At 45.0% G+C, this 22,770-nt stretch overlaps 1 protein-coding gene across 3 annotated transcripts in view; it reads left to right on the top strand.

Annotated features, from left to right (window-relative positions):
- Positions 1-6,381: 6,381 nt before the first annotated feature.
- LOC120904079 overlaps positions 6,382-22,770 on the top strand; it is a 44,107-nt gene continuing 27,718 nt past the window's right edge. Inside the window, exons 1-4 of one of the 3 annotated variants that reach the window (XM_040313824.1) lie at positions 6,382-7,454; positions 8,825-8,879; positions 12,227-12,353; positions 12,478-12,736. In XM_040313824.1, the coding sequence (XP_040169758.1) occupies positions 7,342-7,454; positions 8,825-8,879; positions 12,227-12,353; positions 12,478-12,551 (369 nt within the window). In that variant the 5' untranslated portion in view covers positions 6,382-7,341 and the 3' untranslated portion in view covers positions 12,552-12,736. Of the gene's footprint in view, positions 7,455-8,824; positions 8,880-12,226; positions 12,737-22,770 lie in introns of those variants that run through there. The other 2 variants (XM_040313823.1, XR_005739694.1) reach the window with 2 other exon arrangements.

Raw genomic sequence — 22,770 nt, forward strand, 5'->3', positions numbered from 1 at the left:
TAGCAAACGATGCACTCCATGGCACATTCGAGCCATTCGAGCGGTGAACGACGTTTTTGCCTGTAACGGGCTAAAGTGATGATGAGTGGGAATGCGATTCGCAGAAGGATTATGTACAAACACACATACACACCCATTCCTAGGGCACGAAACCCTCCGGCGCACGTACGTCCTTGCGCAGGGCCACTGCCACACACTGCCTCTTTTGAGGTTGTGCCGTGCTCGCCCGACGCTGAAAAGTACCGAGCGGGCACTAGAACAAAAGCACGACCCGCGATTCAACGTGCAAACACAGTTCCCTGGCTCCAACCCCTCCCATACACACACACATACACTCGTTGGGCACGATTATGCTGCAGTGAGCGGTGGGTGTGTATGGGTGCAAGAGTGCACACATAAAAGAAATGTAAATACGCCATCATTCGCCCCACAGAGTCGCGACCAGCAGTAGAAACAGCATCAGAGTGAACGGATTTTCCGGCCCCTTCCACGGGTTCCAGCTTTTTTTTTTATGCTCTGTGTTGCTCCACGAACCGTGCATGCAGGTAGCGTAGAATACAGCGCGGAAATGGTGGCTCTCCCTCCTCACAATCTCCCCTTCGTCGAAGGTGCGAATGGTCGGAGAAATCTACTTAATAGCATTTCACTTCATGATATTTAATGAGGCAAATTTGCAATGCGGGGAAGATGAGTGGGACTGGTAGCGGTGATGACGCGATCGTCGTATGGCGTATGTTTGCGACAGCGAGCGGTTTTATGCTACCTGAATGTGTGTGTGTGTGTGTATGGGTTGGGGTCTATACGAGGAGTCATCGAGGGATGGAGTTATTTAGTAATTATTTAGAATTTTAACAACTTCACAATGTACGAGGTGTGAAGTAATTTAATATTAACGAAGCGCAACCCACTCCAACACTCCAGCGCGCCAAACAACTATGTGGCAATGGTTCTGGTGTGGCGTTTTAAAGCGGCGAACCGGTTTCGATTCGTGGTCGGTTGCGGTAGATCATGCAGTGGTAGTACTAGCAACAACAGTCAAAGAGCAACCGAGCTGCTGTGTGTGGAATTTATATGAGAATTTCTTAGTAATGAAATTCGTTTAATGTATTAAAACATAAAAAGTTTTCATTGATGCGTGTAAACTCTATATACTGTAACTGTATATTAGAAGGTACCGTATTTTAGCGTTTAGTACCCTTTTAGGTCTAAAATGAGCAAAAGATTGAAGAGGTCGTTATACTTAGGTTCGAAACACCTGACCACTTGCACTCGATTACTAATACAATTAGTCTGGCAAAAATAATATTAGAAAACGCTAGGTGCAAAGGAAAAGCGCAAAGTAAAAGGGAAAACCAAACAAATTTTGTATGAAGCAAATTGGAAACATGGACAGTTCTATTTTGAATTTTGTTGAATTATACCCTATTTTTTCTAAAATATTGAAAACCAGTTGAAAAAATGTGAACTAACGAAGAAAAGATTTAAACACAAATGGTGCAAATCCAAAGATAATATACATCCTCAACTAGTTATTCGTTAGTAGCTATTGCATTAATTCTTATTTTTGTTCAACGTCAACTATAACAGTGAATGTATAATTGTGACTCAAATATTTTTTGTAGTGTTTTTGTTAACCTTAACTGCACTCTTGGAATTATATTCACATGTGCATTCAAAGCCGCATGTAAAATTTAAGCATCAGAATTCGATTAACTTCTTCAATCTCTTCAACGATTGGATTTCCCGAAAAGACTACGATTTTTTTGCATCCGATCTAACTGATAAAAACAACAACAACAACAAAACAAGTTTAACTTCTTACCATCCGATGCGCCGGAAACACATGTCCCGTGCATCAGAACGTATTTCAAATCGAGTCGTACGGCCACATGTCCTAGCAAGAAAACCTCCGGGTTTTTTCTTCTTTTCGCTTCATTTTTCCCTCTCCCAACAAACAACTCGACTTCTGCTGACATTTCGCTGACAAACTACATCATACGGCACGCACGATTCGATTATCGGTCACACTACTCGGAACGAAACAGAGCGCCCACCCGGTCGTTCTACTACGTCACACGGCGGCTACTCCGGGTAGCCAACCGAGGCAACTCGGCCTGCCTAGTTTTCCTGCCCGCCCGGCCTGTTGTTTGTTTATATTCGTCCTGTTTTCCAGCTCCCAGTTTTTGCCCGTTTTGCGAACATTGCGGCACTGTTTCGCGGAAACCATCGCACACCGAAGCGCACACCGAAGACCGAAGCGTACACGGGCCCTTCCCCCGAACCGCATGTTTGTCAATCGATGGAATTAAGAATTTATAAGCGAACGTGATGGGAATCTAATTTCGGTGCTTCCCGTTCAGTTTTTCCCGCTCCCGAAATGGCGGTCGATCGATTGTGGACATTTTGCTGACGGTCGCTTAAAACACGGACACCGTTCCGTGCCGGCTGGCATGAGCAGCGCGCTTGACTGCTGGAAGCAATCCAAAAGCGAACAAGCGCGGCCTACCGCTGCAACGATGGATGGCTGGGTTTGGCTGATTGTCGATGGATAGCCGTGGTTCGGTCGCACCACGGCAAGCTCCAGAAAGTCCCGCTGCGACTTCACACCCGACGGTTCGGAAAGGGCGGGAACTTGGTTTCGATTAACAAGCCTCCTCGGTCCCACACTCTCCGTATGAGAGACCGGAATGTCCCGTGATAGGATGACACCCATTACCCGGGTACCCGAATGCGGAAGAGGATGAAATGATGGCGTAATAATTAAAATTGATTCCCAGCCAATCGCTCACCGGCGGGACGGCTGGCCCACCCGCTCTGCGGCATGTTGTTAGTTGTTAGTTTTGTCAAACATGTCACTGAGATAGTGTAGATTTTTTGTTCGTCCTCCTCCTGGCCATTTTGTGGCCAATCCCGAAATTAGCAAAAATCTGCTTCTATCTCTCCTGTACTCTGCAGCATGTTCGAGTTGGCACTGCAAAATATGAATGCTTTTAAATTTCCATTTTAATTCCAGCTGGCATGTTATTTTTGGACCAAACATACACAAATTTGTCCCAAATGGCCGATGCCTTTTTTCTACTATCTCGATCGTAAGACATGCTTTGATAAGGATCCAGATTTTGCACATGACTCGGGTACATTGTCAACATGCTTAAACATTAGTGGCGCAGCACATTTGCACGTTGAATTTTTTTCATTGCGCAACAACCACGACCAAACTCAACTGCGAAATGTTTGTTAAATAAGCGTCCGGAACCTAGACACAAGCGGAAACCCCGCGTACAACACACACATACAAACGCTGCTGCCTGCTTTTGTAAGGGACCGCCGATTACGGTGCCGATTTATTTTTTTCGCAATCGGCACTTGGCCCATCATCAATGTGGGGCGAGGGACTTCCCCGACACCATGTAGGTGGTGGTGCGAGGCGCGAAAGGGCTGGTAGGAAACAGCTGTGTTAAATGGTAATATATTTTCGTTTGCTGCCGCTGTCAAGCGCGCGCGATCTCAGTTTGACAACCGACCATTGGCAGTGATGTGGCCGCCGCGTATGTGTGTGCTTTTGTGCAATTATGGACCGGATTCCGATATTGCCGGAACCACGCGATTCCGAGGTGGGAAAAGTCCACAGCAGGAAAACCATCGTTCTCCGCTCCTCTCAGCTAGTAGCCCGTTGGCACCCCCGCAAACAGCACTGACGACGTGTTCGGTGTTTCGGTGCCATAAATTCGTAATTCATTTAAGGATATCCCATTCACTCATTAACGTGATGCCAAATTAACGTCGACGAAATGAAATGTTGCGTTCTCTTCGCTTCCCGCGGCTCTCTTACCTCCTTTTCGCTCAAACCAAGCAAATAAACAAAAAAAAAAAAAATTGTGCGAGGGTTGGAAATTCGCGCAATTTTACCAACGCGCACCGTCACCATTACTCGTGATTTTCATCTCCCAAGTTCCGGCGGTGTTATGTGGAAAAAGAGAGAAGCCAAATAAAAAAAAAAAACATCCCACCTCCGCACGATATGCTGCTTACGTGCTGTGAGGAAAAGTTTTTGCTACCGAATCGTCTAAAAGCTGTCCGGGCACACACTGACTTCCGAGCGACACGCGTAGGAAATGCGGGAAATTATTACCTTCATTCAAGTACACCCAGTGCCGGGTGCCTTACCAGACGGGCATTTGGAGATTTGGTAAAAAGTTTTCAAAGCAATGGCAGGGATGTCAAACAGAACACATCGTTAAGGCGTGTGTTGTTTTGTGTTTTAGAGCTTGAAGAAACGCAGTCCATGACAATTATTTGATTCCTTAATTTATTGACTAAACTGGTTGTAATGATTTCAGAAATAAAATTATAAAAACAATTTCAGCCATAGTTTTCTCAATCATTGTTATTTTCTTGAGAAACCACGCAATAATCAAGCGACTCCAATTATTATCTATTTATGATTCACGAATTTGCATATCCTGCCTGCATATCCTATCAAGGCCTGCCTGTATCACTTGTGAGTTTGGCCTTCAGTAGCTTAGTGATTACTAATAGCACGATAGTCTGTAATATGTATGAGAGAACGGTTTATCGGGGGCTTGAATCTATGACAGGCATGTTGTTTTGTCGTACGAGTTGAAGGCAGTACCACGGTACCGGCGATTACATTTTCTTAAATCGAGGTTATATAACCTCTAGATTATATTTTAGGAGAGGAACAGTGGTTTAATGTTATATGCGGCATCCTGCAAAATTACGAATCTGACCCTATTCATCGATCGAAAAACCGATTATCCTGTTAGAACTAGTTTGAATATTCCTACCAAAAAACCCTACGGAGCATCATGAGAATCTGATTCTACGGGGTCTAGTCAATCTACAAAACATGCCATTTGTAATGCTCCGTATTGGACCATTGATAGCTACGCTTAGACTCTCGTTTCAGGCGATAACGAGTTTGACACCGCTGATCAAAGGCGCCAACGCAACTCGTGTCAAAATTGTCGTGGTGTATCTTGCCGATCGAGAGGCGATAAAGTGTACCGATAAGCTTTTAATGAAGGTAAAACTTTCTCTTGCAATATACGAAAGTTTATTTGAGAAGGAAGGAAGAATGTATCTTGCCTCCGAGAGAAACACATATCCATGTGTGCTTCCGTATCAGTTTGATTTGATTTCAGCCGTATCTTGCTTGCTAGGTTAGGGAAGCTTATCCGTATCTGCCGCTTATCAGCTGTTTAAGATCTGTCTCAAAGTATTGAGGCATTGCCAGACACTTATAGCTACACGCCTGAATTATTCTAATGTGTTTCAAACACACGTGAGATAGGATTGTGGTTACACTGCAACATCTAAACGATTTTTGTTGAAGCTTTTTAAACAGCGTGAAGCTTCCTATCGCTGAAAGAGTGTGCGTTTCTGCAACAAATATAAAATGTGCAACAAAAGAGAAACAATTAAGAAATACGGCACCAGCAGCAGTAGCAGATCCGGTTGCTAGTGGCAGCCGGCGTCAACCCCTAGGTCGATAATTAGTGCATTTACTTTGCAAAACTCAAAAACCGATTAACGCCTCGTCCATCCAGCCCAGCCAATACCCAACCCCACCATCTCGTTCGGACCACCGACGCCAGGGATCGATGACCAGAGCCTGCCTTTTGCTACAGGCCACCGCAAACCGTCCCGGCTCGGTTGTACACCGTTCGTCCGGCGCACCAACACCAGCACCGCGTGGAAAGGTTAGCGTGCAAACGGGCATGCGCCACCGGGAGCAATCGTCAGTTCCCCTCGACGATGACGACGACGTTGGGCTCGGGAAGTGTCCAAGCGTGTGCGTTCGGGTTGCTGGTAGGGCACTGTGCCCTATGTACCAATCGAAAAGGATGAAAGGTAGCGACGGGAAGGAGAGCACATGCACAGCTAAAGCGTGTCTATTGACGACAGACATTTGACAGTTGATGGATATTGGTATGGAAGGACACACTAACTAACCAACGTGGTGTGTCTATGAGTGTGTCTGTTGGCTGACACCATATTCGTCCAAAATGCTGCTTCGTGTTTCGCACCGCGGTTGTAACTGACGCGTGCTACTGCACTACGCACTGACAGGAAATGAGAATTCGCGGTTTTAAACCACGTGGAACTTAAACCAGCCACACTAAAAAATGGAGAACAGGCCCGACGAGACGAGCGTTGTGTGCGTATGTGTGTGCATCATCATTATCGCCATCATTTTACTACAGCGGCCGCGGCACGAGAAAACCGGAAGAATCCAATCGAGAGTCAGGCAAGTTAGCGGCTTGCTTGCCGCAATGGACCACCGTCACGCCGTCACCGTATACCGCCCGTCGGTGTGTGCATCGGATGCTTGGCTCGACGGCTTTCACGGTGGTCGTGATCAATCTCGTGCTCTCGCCACGTTAGAGCGTTTTTGTTGGTGGCATTTCGCTTGCACTAGCGAATAACCGCGAATACCGTCTCACTCGCGTTGGCAGCAGCATGGAGGAGTTACGCACACGACTCGTCGTGCCGGATGGCTGTGCCTGTGTGTGCTTGCTGCTTTGTATCGGTATGTGTCCTCGGGGATCGGCTTCGTCGTCGTGGTCGTCGTACATCATCGCACGAGTCCAGCAACGCGTCTACGCCGCTGTAACTGGAGCACACGCGTCCAACGGTTGGTTGGTCCAATGGCAGTAAACTCCGCTGCTCGTCGGCACCACCGTTATCAGTTGTTCCGTTGACGTTTGTGCGGCAAGCCACGAGGTTTCAAGCCACCGGCCGGGACTGGTTCGGTCAACGGTTTCGACAGTCGAGCCCTTTGCACGTGATCGATAGTGTCTAGTGGCGTTGAAGTGGTTGGTCTGGGACGAGGACGCTCCAAGCGTGTAGGGTGACCAGTGTGAGCGTGCGTGAGTCTGTAAGCGTGAACGTGTGTGTGTGTGAGTGTATGCACAAATGTTCAAGAATTTGCCTGGCACAATGTGTGAAGGTGCCGTTTTGCAAGTGAGGTGTGAGACAACTTCAACCACTACTAAAGACGGGAACCACCATATGGTACCGAACGGAACGGACAGCCACAACATCAAAGTGTAGTGGGCCAGTTTGAAGCGGTCGAGTGGATCAAATGACGAGCCTTATTGTCCGGGGCAAGCAGAAGTGTTTGTCGCTGTACGTGTCCGTGCACTTCGGATGGGGAAAATGGGAACACTTGGGGACAAGCGTGTGACACATACGGTTTGGTGCTCGTGGTGCAACGATACAATCGCGCCAGCAAGACGCGCACGGACAGACTGTCGCCTTCCGGCAAGTGTGTGTGTGTCTGTTTGTATGTACTGAAACAAACGATTCTGGAATGTTATGCGCGGGTGTACGAGTGTGTGTGTTTTTTTTTACTGCATATGTGACCACCTTAGCCTTAGTCATGTGCACGGAAAGCATGGCCGCATTCGGCGTCGGCGTCAGAAAGAGCAGTAAGTTGCAAAGCCTTACAAACACATGAAAACCCGGTCAGCAGAAGCGACGTTTCGTTTCGATGCGATTCGGACAGCCGAATGCAAAGAGTCGAAAAGAAGCACAGCCGCGCATCTAATCTTCCTAGAAGGCGAATTTATTTAGCATACTCCTACTGGCGCGAAGAAGGAACAACAAAACCCCGGAGCCGCATTGTTGGGGGTATCTAGATATATTTGAATAAACATTTCCACAATCACAAGAATCTGCATGCAGCCAACCAGTTCCAATGAAAACAAACCCTTGCGCTTTGGTAGGCTTTTGTGGGAAATAGAAATATCATCGGTAAAGCCGATTTTATGCGCTATTGCTTGCGGTCTTTTCTTTCGGGCAGCGCTCTGCATTCTTCTGGAAAACAGTTCAGGACAGCAAACTTCTACAGCAAAATAAAATAAATATCAGCTTAATAGCTGCATGTTATTTTATGAGCTTTCTGGCCCCTCGTACATTTCCGAACTGCGGCAAGAAGTGTTCCGATCTCTTATCGGCGTACGAAACCATTATCAATATATCATCCCGCACCGTACCAGGACGCCAGCTTCCCACAGAACTACATCTCATCCGTTTTGCAGTAGACACCACACACGCCAAGCAAATGCGTATGGCTTCCGGGACCAGGGGACGAATGTGACTCGAAACAGAAGACATAGGCGAAATAAAACGTCAAGAGTGTGAAAAAACAGGCCTCACACAAACCGCCTGCTGCCTCACACCTTTGTCAAACCCTCCCCGGAATGGTTGATTCGATGATTCGTTTCAATGATTCACGAGCGGTTTTACGACCGCCCCACTCCGTCCCGCTCAAATTACTTTATCATCATAATCCGACTTCTAATGGGTTGCCTTTTGTTTAAGCATTCCTTTGCCATATCATATCCCGTCGTTTTTTCTTTGAGGCTCTTCTTCCCTTTTGTGATGTTTTAGTGCACACATACGTAAATACTCCACTTCACGCCTTCGACACTTAAAAGGTTTATTTTAATGCGATGAATGCGATGTTGCTGTATGCTTTCGGGCGCGTGGTGATGGTGGTGCGTCGGGTAGGGAAAGTCTGTATGTTGCACACGCTGGGCTGCTGAAATGTGAAACAACCGCCCGACGAACGGAGAAGTGTAATTTGATGATGATAAAGTGAGACTGTTTGTTAAGCAGTTCGGTAAACTGTTTTTTCGCATTCTATCATCTAAAAGGAGCCACGAGGTCGAGGGATGCTTAAGCTATGTTTATGTGTTTTATGCGAATTGGTGCAATTTTTGTTTATGTTCCTTTCTTTTGCTTCATGGCTTTAGAATTGTGTGTTAATTCGTTTTCTTTTAATTATCACTTGCAGAACCATCTCCAGCGGCAGTCCAGCTGATGCGGAGGTCCATTCCGTGCTGAAAAAGGTATGTGCTGGTTGTTGTTTTTTGCGCAAGGAATTTTCTTGCAGTTTTGATAATTTAACCCACCCACTGTCACTAACTAATTGCAATTCTGCCCCCATTCTACGTACCGCCGGAAGAAGTTAAATATTAAGGGAGGAGTACTCTGCACGTCTGCAGTTGATGGTCAGCAGACGTGATAAATTTCCCCAAGACTTTCTTGGTTCTGAAGTTGGCTTACTCTCGGCGATCGTTTAAAAGCGACAAAATGACTGCGTGGCCCAGAATGGTGGATGCTAGCCGTGTGGTCAACTCGCCACTGTCTTGTTTTTTCGCCATTTGCTCTCATTTTGTTGCCCTACCATTACCTGTCTTTGGAGCCTTCCCTTCCCCTCATTTGTCTCTTGAGAGTTTCCATTCGGCCAACTTCCATGGTTGGTTCTGACAGTGACCAATAATCAAGATGCGATTGCGTGTAAAACGGTAATTCACACTAGTCGCCGTTCATGAATAAAAAATCAACACCGCCACCACATTCATGTTTGGGCGGAGTTTTGTGTGTGTCTTGCGTTTACATACATACAGAGCTACAGAGTGTCTGCGAGGGTCCCTTTATACCCTTACAACAACTACTACAAAAAAATCCTCCAATAGTGTGACCCCGCTTTGCTTTGCCCAAAGCCTGTTGCTAGGTGACAGCATTTCCTGTAAGAGTTGCGCATAAAACTATTTCAGCCCCCCGGTTTGCTTCCACCGCTAATCTCCATAACAACCCGGGGGACAAACAAACAAACGATCGGCGGTACGAATGAAATCCGCCCCCTTTTGACAGGGTATTAGCTAGAACACGTAGCTCCAGTGGTAGCTGCTCCATTGCTAGCTGCAAATGGAAATTAGTCTCATTTAAAAACGCGCGCTACCCCTCCGTACGCAGATCGTGTTTGATGTGCTCAAAAGATAGAAAGACTAACAGGAATACTATCGGAGACATCGAAGGGTTCGCACAATCGTGTACGCTCGATCTAAACACTGTCAAATGGCAGCTGGAAGCATATGGAAGCGAGCCTGGGGTTTGGGTGGAGTTGGAATAGATTTCACTTCCCATTTTGTGTCTGTTTGCTCGTTTGACTTTTTTTTTCTCCATTTCCTTCCTGAATCGATGATAACCTTACCGGGTGACAACACAACTAACTCGTTAGTCGTTGCGTTTGTGTGTGTGTTGTTCCTGACTTCATGCATTTTTTTCTTATGTTTAACCTCTAAGCCAGTGAGGCATACGTCGATGGACTATCATGACATGGAACCAGTGTGTGTGTGTGTGTATGTATGTGTCTTATGTCACCCGTGCTTCTTCCCATGTCCCTCTTAATCGTGTATCCCTCGATCCCACACGACCTCCTGATCCCGGGTGCCCTAAAAAAAAAAGCGGCGAAAGGAAGTTAGTGGCATTTACATGCAAATGAATGTAAAGTCATGCTTATCGCTATACAAACAGCTGTAGAGTGGGAACGAGAAAAAGCGAGAGAGAGAGAGAGAGAGAGACAACCCATGACGGTCCCGCAGAAGCTGCCTTTTGACCTCTTCACCGGTTTCACATACGCGTTCCAGTCGTTCCAGTATGCCTGTGCCTTCATGCTGCATACCTTCTGTTGCTGCTATACTTTATTTATTTTTTCAACACTGCCCTCTTTGGCCTCCTCCGGTCGGTTGATGCTCACCCGATGCGCACCGCTTGGACGGTGGAATTTCGCTCCTGCCGTTCTCTAGCATAGTTCTCAACACATTTGAGCTCTGAACAAACAGAACCTAGTTTCAGTGCCGCGAGCCACACCGTCCGTCCGCCGGGGAGCAACAGCAAAGGGGCAACAGCAAGGAATAAAAAAAAGTGTTGTCGCTATCAAATTTTAGAACCATTGAACGAAACACAGTACACGCGGGAAGGCAGAAAGCCGAAGGGAACCGCTTCCCGAAGAATAACGAGACTATTTCAAAAGTTTTGCTAATGCGCACAGGAAAAACATGTATGCAATCGGATGCTACGAAGGGTGTTTGGTGGTGCGGACGGTGTTTGAGACGGCGATGGTGGCAACCAAATGAATATTAAACGTGTATGAAGCACGCATTTGTGGAGCTGCCGGTCGTGTACTGGGGTGGGGAGGAGCTGGTATCAGAAAGCAGCAAAATACAGTTGAGTAAACACAGGAATCCGAAGCATCGGGGCTTTCGCACACCGGACGGGGTTGAAAAGTTAAGTCAGCGGTGCCAGCAAGTCATGAAGTGAATTTGGATTTAAATTCAATTTTGAATTGTTTCAGGCGATTTTATCCGTTTCGACTACTTTGGCCGCGAAATTATCGATCAATTCAAACGCTGAATTACAAATATTGCATCAAATGTAAATGTTAATTCTATTTCACTTGTGGCACTACCGGCTGTCACAATGTATCTCTGTGCGATGGGGACTTTTTTCACTTCATTTATGCATTAATTTTCTCATTATGCACACTGTAATTTAATTGCCTTCTCATCGACAGAGTAGCTGCAGGCGCCGTGATTGACGCACTTCCGTTTCGATTTCGATTCATAACGAACGTTTAATTTCCTCTTTAGTCTCCTGCTGGACTGACTGGTTTGGCCTGCAGTGCATCTCGGTACTGGCGACAGTTGATTAATATATGAATCCCGTGAAAATATGACACGAGGGTGCATCAATGTGACGGTCAATGCAGTGGTCCAATATGCAGCAGGCGTGTATGTTATTCAGCAAAAAGCCAATTACATCTGATAAGGATTTATCAATGCAAACATATGTAAAGAAGTTTTAGCAAGAATAGTTTTTGAATTAATAAAGAGAGAAACAAATTGAGGCTATATTTAAAGACTTCAAAAAGATTAATAAAATTAATTTCAAGTAAAATAAATTGAAATTTTCATGATTTAATAATATTACAAATATAACAGTTATTTTGATAAAGTTAAACTATAAATTATCTTCACAACTTAGTAATGCCGTGTCGTTTTGTAACGCCGCATTACCGCGCAAAGATCAGAGGCCCGGTTTTCCGGCTTAGCTGAGTTTGAATAGAAAATGTGTCCGTATCCATCCAGCTGGCCGTGGAATGCCGTTATCCTTCTCATTTACTTTCTTTTTGTTTTTGGTTCATTTCTGTTGCCACTGCAATACCAACGCGCGCGCGTTAGGATGCGGTGCCGTGCGGACGGAACCAGAGTTTTGCCCTAATTAAAAAGCAAGCATCGAGTGCAAAAGAGGGCCCGAAGGCGTTTGTTTGCTGTCCTGTGTGTTTGTGTGTGTGTGTGTGTTTGTGTGCGGTGGGTGAGATTTTTCTCATCCCTTCTTTCCCCTCCCCCAGTACACTGTTGGCGCCTTCAGAAAGAGTAATAATGAAAAGCGCTTCGATCGTGGAATGCACCCAAAAGGGACGTGGAAAATGGCAGGACAATGGAAGAGCAATGGAAGAGCAGGAGCGAGCACCGCCAGTAAGTACGCTTGGCGACGTGGAAACGAGGACGACAGCAACAATGCTGTCATGGCCTGGGTTAAAATGGGCAAAATAAAGTAAAAAAAAACCTCAACTCCGACTTTTCCATGCCCACCTACTAGGCGCGGAGACTTTGCCACCAGGAAAAGCAACTGCCGTTCTGCCCGGTAGCGGCACTGCAACGACACAGCACTGAGATGTACATAAAATGAAAGGAGTAGAGTAAGGAGAGAGAGAGAGAGAGAGAAGGAGGGCAATAGGCACCAACAGCAACAAAAAACTCAACACCGCATTCTGCCGCATATCCCACTGCCGGAGCTTAGGGCGAGCTCAAAATTACACTCACTACTTTGAACTTCATTAAAATTGAATCCCAGCAATTACGGGGTGGCCCCGGCCCCCGAGCTAAAGGGTCGCGGGTAAAGTGGGTAAAGAAAATTCTTTGCTCATAAAATCGAGCTCCCATCGATGCGCTTCCGACCGACACACCCGTACACAACAACAGCGTTTTGGGTAGAAAGGAATACTGTGCCGAAAAGGCGCCAGAGAGAACCGCGAGGTTTGATCTTTCCCTGATGGCGTTAAATTCCCAAACGGCTTTACGGTGGTCCTTGTCGTGGTAAAGGTTGGGTGTTTTCTTTTCTCTCCTTCTCTCTGTGTCGGATTCTTGCACTATTTGAATGGCTTGAAAACGCTTTTCAGGTGGAAAGGGAACCTAAATTTCACTGGACGTTTTTTGTTTGTACCACCCGTTTGCCACTAATTGGGAAACTGTTTGCCTATTTTTGGTCGGTTGCGTTTTGATGGAATTTTAGGGGATGCTGATGTGGAGCATTTTGCGGTCATGCGGAGATGGCAACGGAAAGGCGCAGCTATCGAAGCTGCTAACTTTTACCACATGTGGGTTGTAATGTGCATTTTTTAATGCATCGCCTTTTACACAGTTGTTTTTTTTTTCCAAGTTAAAGCAACTTCAATTACAGAACATAAAGACGTAGCCTGTGAAAAAGACATCTGAGTAAATAATAATTTTAATTCTTAAATAGTTGTGCAACCTACTAATGATGCTAAAGATATATTCGAATAGATGTAATAAATTGTAAAAGAATTAGCATTTTCACTGGGGCTGGTCTAGATCTAACAGATTTAGCTATCTGTGACTTTAAAATTCATTTCTAGACAAACAGTTGAGTTCAATTTATGATGGTTCATTTAAAATTTCAACTCACGGCGAACATGTTGTTACATGCTTCTGACATAACAGCACCACGGAACTTATTCGATAAGTCATAAAATTAGACGATTGTTTTAAAATATTACAGACATGTTATACAGCGAATCTTATCATACAAGTTATTTATTTGTGAGATTGCCGGTAGCGCTCCCTTAGTTACTCGTTATGACTCACTCACAGAGATGATATCTTAACATTTGACTCCAATTAAGGATGACATGATCACGTAATTTGTAACGCCAAGATGGAAAAAAAACAAAAGAGGAGTTAACATTACCATCATTATAATTAGTACGTCAATATTACGTAAAAATGAGCAGTAATAGAAAAAGATTGATCATCAACGTAATATAGAGGTACCCAGAAAATTATGTAAAAAATGATATTCACAATCCCATTCCATCACTGCAATAAAAAAAAGATATTTTTCTTATAATGCTTCAAAACCTTTTTCAAATTTAGTCCGAACTAGTATGTTAAGTAGAGATCAAATCAAAATTATATTATTAATTTAATCCACTTCATCAAGATTAAAGTATTTGTAAAGGTGGACGGATCTATGATGGAAAATGATTCAAGGATATATTTTTTTCTTGATTCTATGATTTCCAAATCTATGACTAGTTTAAGCTTCTAGACTCATAATAATTTGTTATACGCAAGATAAATACTATTCTTCCTCGAAGCTCATCTGCTGACTAAAAAAAAGTTTCAAAACAATTTGATTAAGTCTTGGAAAATAATATATGCTTAACCTAGACTAAAAATCAAACAAATATAATACCGCCTAAAACATTGACAAAAAAGCTATCCTTTTCGAATCCAATTTTTGCTTGTTAGTCGACAAACCGTTGACTTACTCCCCCAAATTCCCCCTTCATCCCTAACTCATTCTATATTTAAACAAAAACGAAAGAATAACCACGCCAGCTCTTATACCGGGAAGCATTTGTTGCAGCAAATAACATAAAACGACACGTCATCAAGGGAAACGTGCCCGTGTGAGAAAACCCACACCCATTTCCGATAATCATTCCACAAATCATCAGTCACACGGATCCCAAAACAGGAAAAGATCCGCACGGCGCTGTGTGCACAATGACACCAACAGCAAAAAAACAGGCATCCAAAAGGATGGAGGTTGTACAGAACGAAAAAAAAAATGGGTAGAAAAGCGCACACCAAAGCACAATATTTGCTTTGCCTTTGTGTCTCGACTGTTTTAACCATCCGTTTCACGGGTAATGCGGCCCTGGTATGTTTGATGTCGCAGCATCTTTTGCTCGGAGTTGGCCGGAGCCCTAATCGTGAAGGGCGGTGAAGGAGGTTGTGCGGGAATTTAATTAACCCGAACATTGTTTGAATACTGACGCCTTGTCAATTATTTACAGTATCGATCCCATCTCGCTTGAAATACGGGCTACAACACCGTGTGGCCACACCGTTTGACGCAAGGGTGATAAAATTAGACGAGCAAAACGAGGACGATGGGGGACGGGCACGGAGATACACGATAAGACGCTACAGCCATGCTGACCAGTGAGCAGGTGTGTGAGTGTGTGTGTGTGTGTGTGTGTGTGTGTGTGTGTGTGTGTGTGTGTGTGATAGACGAAAAATCGTTGTCCCCTTAAGTGTGACATCACCCGTTGGGCGGCCAGGCGATTATCTCGGGCATGGCTAACCCACCGGAGCCCAAAGGAGCTGCGGGACAACAGCGTAAGTACATTCGGGACGGAGGTTTTACGTAAGAGACTGGGGAGGGTCGGTACGGTGAGCCAAGGGAGTCATTTTACAGATCGTTCCCAATCCCGAATCCCGCAGCTAAAGTGGAGCTCATTTTTCTTCTGCCCCGGTTTTTGTGAGCACGAGACTTACGCCGTCAGGCACGGGAAGTGGAAAGGTTGAAGCAAATGAAACGTACCGAAACGGCTATTTGTACTTGCCTTGTACCGCCCGCTCTCGCACCTGATCCGGCTGTAGTGCAATGTTTAGTCCGCAACGGTTGTTAGTCACTTCATGCTGGTTTTGAACCCAGTTTATTGGCACCTTCCTTCCCTCTCAGCGGAACTGCATGTCATCGGATGGCAGTAGTAAGGGGAAAGGTTTTTGGGATGATTTTATATCTTAATTGAATTTTACTTCGAAACTCTGCCCCATCTGCTCGCACCGTTGCTCTTCTGCTCGATTAGGCTACACAGTTAAGGAGTAGCCAAGATGGGGTTTTGGCAGCCTGCCACTGACAAAGTCTTCCCGGGAGATAAAGCCGTCCCTAGAGTGAGAGGAGACTGGGGACACACAAAAGCATGTTAAGGACACATTCACTTGCACTCACATACATACGTTTGACATCTTACAACACATCCGATAACGTATCTCGCGACCCACTCCTCGCTTGAAGAAGGGATAGTTTGGACGAGTTGGACGATTTATGTTTCTGTTTTTACCCCCACCGCTCCAACACTCGAAATACATCTTCCAAAGCACAACCACATCGGTTTAGTTGGTAGTTCATGGTGCAACAGGGGACCTTTTTTCCAAATTGACCCATCCTCCCAACGACATCCGCGATAACTTGCCAATCGTTTCTCGGTGGAGTTTTCTTTTTTTCTCCCGAGCTATACTTTCCCATTTCTTTACGAGCCCATCATTCGTCGATCACTTTATCGGACGGGCATGGGTCTTGGGTAGGAATTGTGCTCGAACCGGTTGATTAGTAACATACAACAACCTTGCAGTCGGAGTAGCTCCTTGCCAGGTATCTGAAGCGAACTTTCACCTCCGATTCGTGTGTGATACCTCCAGGCAGTGCACAGCACTCCTTTTTCTCTATTTGTTGTAGAAAATTTACGGTCGACGATTGTTTTGTGAAATGTCCATTGGCAAGGGGGAAAAGTGATAGCCTCACCGAGGGAAGGACGTCTTGTGCCGGCATTGTCCCGCCCCAACCATATCCTAGACAATTGACCTGTCGTCCTGCCGACATTACCTGTCAGTGCCATTGCTCTTCGCTATCGGTTACGCGGTACGGTTTCTTCACCATTTGCCGGCAAATGTTCAGCGACGTGTGGGGCTAACTTTCTTCGATTCCTTCCGATTGACCATCGCTTTTCCAGAACTCACGCTTTGTCACTCTCCCTCCCTGTGTAGCTTTCTTGGCGGTCTTATCGGAATGTGGTGGGAAAGTTGGCAATAGAACAGGATCGATAAGGTTTACACACGACATCGAACCCATTTACGATAATGGTACCATGGCGCGGGGTAAAGAAAAACCCGGTGGACAATGGCCGAACCCGGCAGGTTGTGATAAGCAACCCCGACCCGTTGAGTGAAAGTGAAACTAGCCAAGTGAGGTTGATACGGGAAGCGAAGGGTGTGAATAAAACCATTTGCTCGTAGTCGATTGTGCAAAAATGGATACTGTTACGAGGTGGATACCGAAGGAGCGGTGAACGGATAAGAAGGTACGTGATGGAAGGTCTTGTCGGCTGGTGAGGGGAGCCATTTAAAAGCCTCCCAATGATGGAAGGTAAATTGACTTTTCGACGGATTAAGCCATGTGGGGGTCGTACGTGTTAGTACAGAGGTGTGTTAGTAGATTGTGGGTACAGGAGTTGGGACTATTGGTGGGGTTTAGTTTCCTTTTTTCCCCCAAAAAAGATAAGGAGTAACCAATTGTAAGTAAGATATATCATTACGCTGCTCTTTGAAGGGAAGTAACGGGTTTTTGTGTGGAAGTTTGAGTTTGTTTCGCTGATGGCACGTCATTTGCACAATTAAACCTTCAACTACTTCTACCACTACTTCTTTTATTAAATTGTTTTTCACACTCCAATGTACAGCTTCAAATCATTGATTTAGACATCAATTAGTGTAATGAGTCAAACATTATTTTTACAGCATTTGTCCGTCACCTTGTCACATAAAAAACGTCCACAAAGCAGTGATTGCCAATAACACACACCGCTCGGAAATAAAACACCGACTGACTCTTATCCTTTCCCACTCCAGTGCGGAATGCAAAGGTCCCTGCTGTCTGAGGTCCCGACTCTGCATTCGGTCTGTTCGTACTGCTTCGTGTTGCCTTCCTTGGCGCCTTCCCTGATGCAATCCCGGCCCCAGTGGCAGCAACAGATGATGAACTCCAAAAACACATCAGCGACACTGTAGTTCTGCCTTTCAGAAGGCGTCGCAGTGAGCCGTTGGATAGGAGAAACGGGACACTAAAATTTTACGACAACACAAACACTTTTATGGTGCGCCATTGATGCGCACTAAAAAAAAGCAACCCGGAGCACAGCAACAGATCGTGTATGTGCGCCTCCATTGCGAAAGAAGATGAAACTTTCATTTTGTATCACTTCCCGAGCCGAGCACGGAGAGTGGAAAATGGGTATGGGTAGGCAAAAAAAGGGGCAACGAGCTAACAGGATGGCAAGGGAGAAAATGATGCTGGACAACCTCAACGCTGCCGGTCAACATCGACACGTAAACGATTTGGAAGCAATTTAAGACCCAACCCCTCCGCCTGACCACTTTAAATCATCTCAATTTGGTGTAATATTTCGAGCTGGATCGAGTCCTAAAAATTGTGCGTGTTGCTTTTATACTCTCGCTGTCTTTATCTTTGCCTCTTTCTTGCTTTGGAACATTTTGGTCCGAGTTGGGTAAATGTGATTAAATATATTTTATTTACCAAACGCCGGACGTTGTGGTCCATTCGTTGTGCGGTCTGTTTAGCAGAATACACAACAAACGCTTAGCGCAATAATTTGTTTGAGAATATTTTGTCCGATTTATCTGCACCTTAAACCCACCGACTCACACATCAGCCTTCAGGTTGATTATAGCTCCCGTGTACACCATGACATAGCCGGGCGCGGTTAATGGTCAGGCGCGAATTGGTTTGAAGCAACGCAGATACGCACTGCAACGGCTATTGAGGGATGAGATAAACAAGTGAACCTTATTATCCAAGCTTTTCCATTCGCATCGGCGAAAGCGTATTCCAAACCCCTCCTCGTCTGTCGAATTGGGAGTTACGCCATCGGTAACGATTCGTATGAATTCCAGCATTGCATCACACGCGCCTCCCTTGGAGCATGAATCGTAAAAGTATAAATTATTATTTTAATGTAAAATAAACAGCGCAAACGCTGTGCCGGTCGCGGAGAGCCCGATCGAGCTGGTTGCGTTGCTTCCCGGGGCGAGCGTTTTTTTTTTCTCCCTGCTCCGAAGGATCCCGGTCCCGTTCCGGATGTCCGTCGGTTGATGTTTTATGGTTTTCCCTTGTTTTACACTGGAGAGGTGTTTTTTTTTTTTCATTTTTCTTATTCTCTCCATCTTGCCGCAATCCACTGGAATTTGAAAAGCTCGGGAATTGCGCTCGCACAGCCATAGGCACGGATTTATCATTACACATTGGACAAATCGGACAAAAAGGGGTTAAAGGTGCAGGGAGCGGGTAAGCATAAATGCCAATGTAAACATGGCCGGTTAAGTGTGCGGCATGTGCGCCTGGCATAAGGTTAAGGGGGGCAAACTCATACAAACACACACACATACACAGTGGCCGCAGGTCGAGAAAGTAACGGTCGGGACGTGTGCGGACGAGGTTTCATCATTTCCATCAGCGAGATGGAAACCGCACGGAACGCAAACCGGTTGTGCCCACCGACTGTTTTCTCCGGACGCGGTGAAAGGCCACCGCCAGGAGTTTTCGGCCACGGCCGTGGAAACTCTGTGCATCAAATAACGAAATTGCAGATGATAACTTTTTTCCCCAGTGTGTGTGTGCGTTTTGGGCTGTAGGATATTTTCCTTCGCTTTTCCGCTGCTGCCGTGGTACAGTGTGTTTGTGTGAGGTTGTTTTTATTTGCACACTTTTGCACTCTCTCTGCTGTGCGTTCTTTTTGGTTTAGTTGTGGATTTGTTTGTTAAATTATGCCACAAAATGCTTCTTCGGAGATGAATTATCTCTTTTTTCTTTCTCTCTCTCGCTCTCTCTCTCTCTCTCTCTCTTAGAGGATGCAAATTCCACCAAACTGCAAAATGTGATTGCGTTTATACAATCAGCATTTCCCCTGCAAGTTGAGCGGAGCTGTTAAAGTTTGGGCTCGTTTGTTGGGCCGTATTACTGCAGTGATTCTAGCGCGTACGGTGTGGAGTATATTCAGGGTTGACGGAAGATGGAGAGTTTTATCGTTGCATTACTTTAGTTTTGTGTTGCTATGAGTTTTTTTTGTTTATGTAAGTTGAGTAGCTTACTTTTACGCTCGAAGTAACTATGCTTTTAAAAGCTACTTTTTTGCAGTTGAATAATGTTTAATTCTGACACAGCGAAATACTATCACATCTAGTGAAAAGACAACACAGTTCTTGGGACAACCCAGAAATCCCCTTGTAAATCAATATAATCACTCTTAATCATTAAGGATAATACTCATTGAAGTGTAACAAAGAATTAATCATTACATGAAAATAATCAAAATATAATAAACAAAATTGCTCCCTTTGGTTGTAATTACTTCCGGCAGTTACATTTTTATTGGAGTAAAGTTAGTACAACGAGTTTGATAAATATAGAACAGTTTAATCTTGAATGTATTTTTATCAGTTGAAACAGTTTTGTTTGGTTCATTTTTATAATTAATGAAATTAATGAAAAAAAAATGTTTTATAATTTGGCAGAACAACCTACGATTAAAAACTAATTTTTATTTTTCTGTGAATACAATAATGTAAAATTTACATGCATTCATTAAAATAACATAAAACCGGCAGAGACTACATGATTTTTAATTTTGCACATTACCTGCATTGAGCCTGCACTCAAATAAGGTTGCGTTTTTTTTCAATTTTCTTCAATGGTTAATACACTTTAGAGCTCATTTTGTTTGAAAATTAAGGAAATTTCCACAAATGAACTGTTTATCATCGGTTCTTTGTTTGCAATCACGTCACAATTTCCTCGGAACAATTTATTTCAAACATTGACGCTATGAACCTACTAGCTACATTCGCCTCTTTAAATCTACTCTCGGAACAATTACACTACCCAAACGTTGACCTCCGCCCGGAAGGAAGCGGTTGCCTTCGGTCGACGTAACCGATTATGCACGAAATCTCGTTTCGATTGCACACCATTGCGTTAAAAACTGCCAAAATTAAAACACAAAGAAAAAAACCCTTCCTGAAGGATTGCAGCAGCTGTAAATCCTTTTTCGAGTACATTCGCACACATTTTCCCTACCGTTCCCGGATGATGATCGTTCGCGTGACAGTAGGTGCTCGGTAGCCCGGAATGATGGTTCCAAAAAGCCTGTTGTTCCGCTGCGTCGGGAGAGGCGGAAGCATCTCATTACATTGACAGCCAGCCCTCTCGTTCAGCTCCGCAGCGAAAAAAAAAAAATCTTCATCCCCATCACACGCCCCAAAGGTTGAAAGGGGATGAAACCGTACACATGCAAACAAATAAAAAATCAAGAGCGAAACAAGCGCGCGCGCACATACACACACACACACACACACACACAGATAAAAAAGAGCAAAAATTAATACCCCCACCCTGTGGCAGCGCAGCGTGACACAAAACACAGTGGCCAGCCGCTGCATGTCCAATGATGACGTGAGGTTTTCCATCCCCTCTTCCGTTCGTCACCGACCACGCGATGGTGATGGTGGTGGTGTTGCTAGAGGTTTAATCATGGACCACCAAAACACACGGACGAAAATGCATTCGATAGGAATATCGGTAGGAAGATGAAACAGCGTGAACACGGGTGGGGGAAAAAACGCCAATAAAAACAAATAAACTCTAAACATACACACGCACACACATATACAAGACACATCAGCCACAGCATGGCGTGCCGTATCGCGCGGACATGCTGCGAGCGAAACGAGAATTTTATTTATATTGTTTTAATCAACATCAATTTACTCTGTCGCTGAAGTATTCATTCAGTGATTGAATCCAGGGCCGCTCGCACCGTCCCGCTGCATCCCGATGTTCCCTCCCCTTCCTGATCGTGGCACATTCATGCTGGATATGCTGGTGCTGCTAGCTATGATGACAACAAGTTGGCTGGCCGTGGGATATGGGCCGTGGGTGTGCGTGTATGGTTGCACTGAAGAGAGAGGGAAAAAAACCGAACCTCTCACCAACACAAAGCATTGCTTCTCTGTCTCTAGTAAAGCCGCGGCTAGAGTCGACGAAAATTGGGATCCACCGACCAACCTGCACCGGGACCGGGAAGCGGTCCAGCGGCGGCGAGGAAGCTGATGGTAACAATAAAATAAAAACAAATAAAACATTAAAACCATTGGACACCATCCTGCCGGCATTATCTGCATCCGACCATATGTTCCGACCGTTGGGAGGAAGAGCACCACTTACAGCACAACAGCCGACCCGTCCCGAAAACCCTTCGAGTCTCCGTCTGTGCGATTGTGTGGTATACACAATTTGGCCTTTTTTCACTTTTTGTCTGCAGTTACAAAATAAAATATAAAACAACTCCCCCCAAAGCAAGTTGCTCCGCATTCATAAAATTCGCTCCCGGTCGGTTGTTTTCGGCTCCACTTGAACTCTCGAGCGCTCATAAAGCAGCCGGCGCACTGTGTGTGTGTGTGTGAGGACAATGTGAATGAGTTTTGAAAATGTAAATAATGCACGCAGCGGCGCTGCTGTATGTTGCAACTTTATTGGGCCAGCCACCGTGTGCATCCTTGCTGCTGTTGCTGTAGGATTAAAAAATTCATATTCTTCGTCCGTTGGCTTTTTATGTGAGGTGAAACAATACAATAGATTTATGTTGCCCATATCGGTCACTGGCTCCGGTAAACTCTTGCACGTGCACACGGGCTGGCTTGGCCGCAGGGAAATAAAGGCTTTGCAGCCTTGTTGGAACTGGTGCAAAGGTTTTGCACCAAAAATGGAACGTTATAGATTACTTGAATTGATTAATTTCGCCAAATAAAGCATCTGTCATGTCTGGAGAGGGATTTTATAGGTGAGAAATGAACCGTTTGCTTACCGTTCGACAGCTGTAGAGGTGTCAAAGCATATAAATGTTAATTGTATTATTCAAGTAGCCATTTTTTTATTCTGATACATGTGCCCAAAATTCATCAACTAACAGTCGTCATTGGCTCATTAGTACTAAAAACTTCAAAGAAACTA

This window comes from Anopheles arabiensis, chromosome 3 (assembly GCF_016920715.1).
Source record: "Anopheles arabiensis isolate DONGOLA chromosome 3, AaraD3, whole genome shotgun sequence".
Taxonomy (NCBI): domain Eukaryota; kingdom Metazoa; phylum Arthropoda; class Insecta; order Diptera; family Culicidae; genus Anopheles; species Anopheles arabiensis.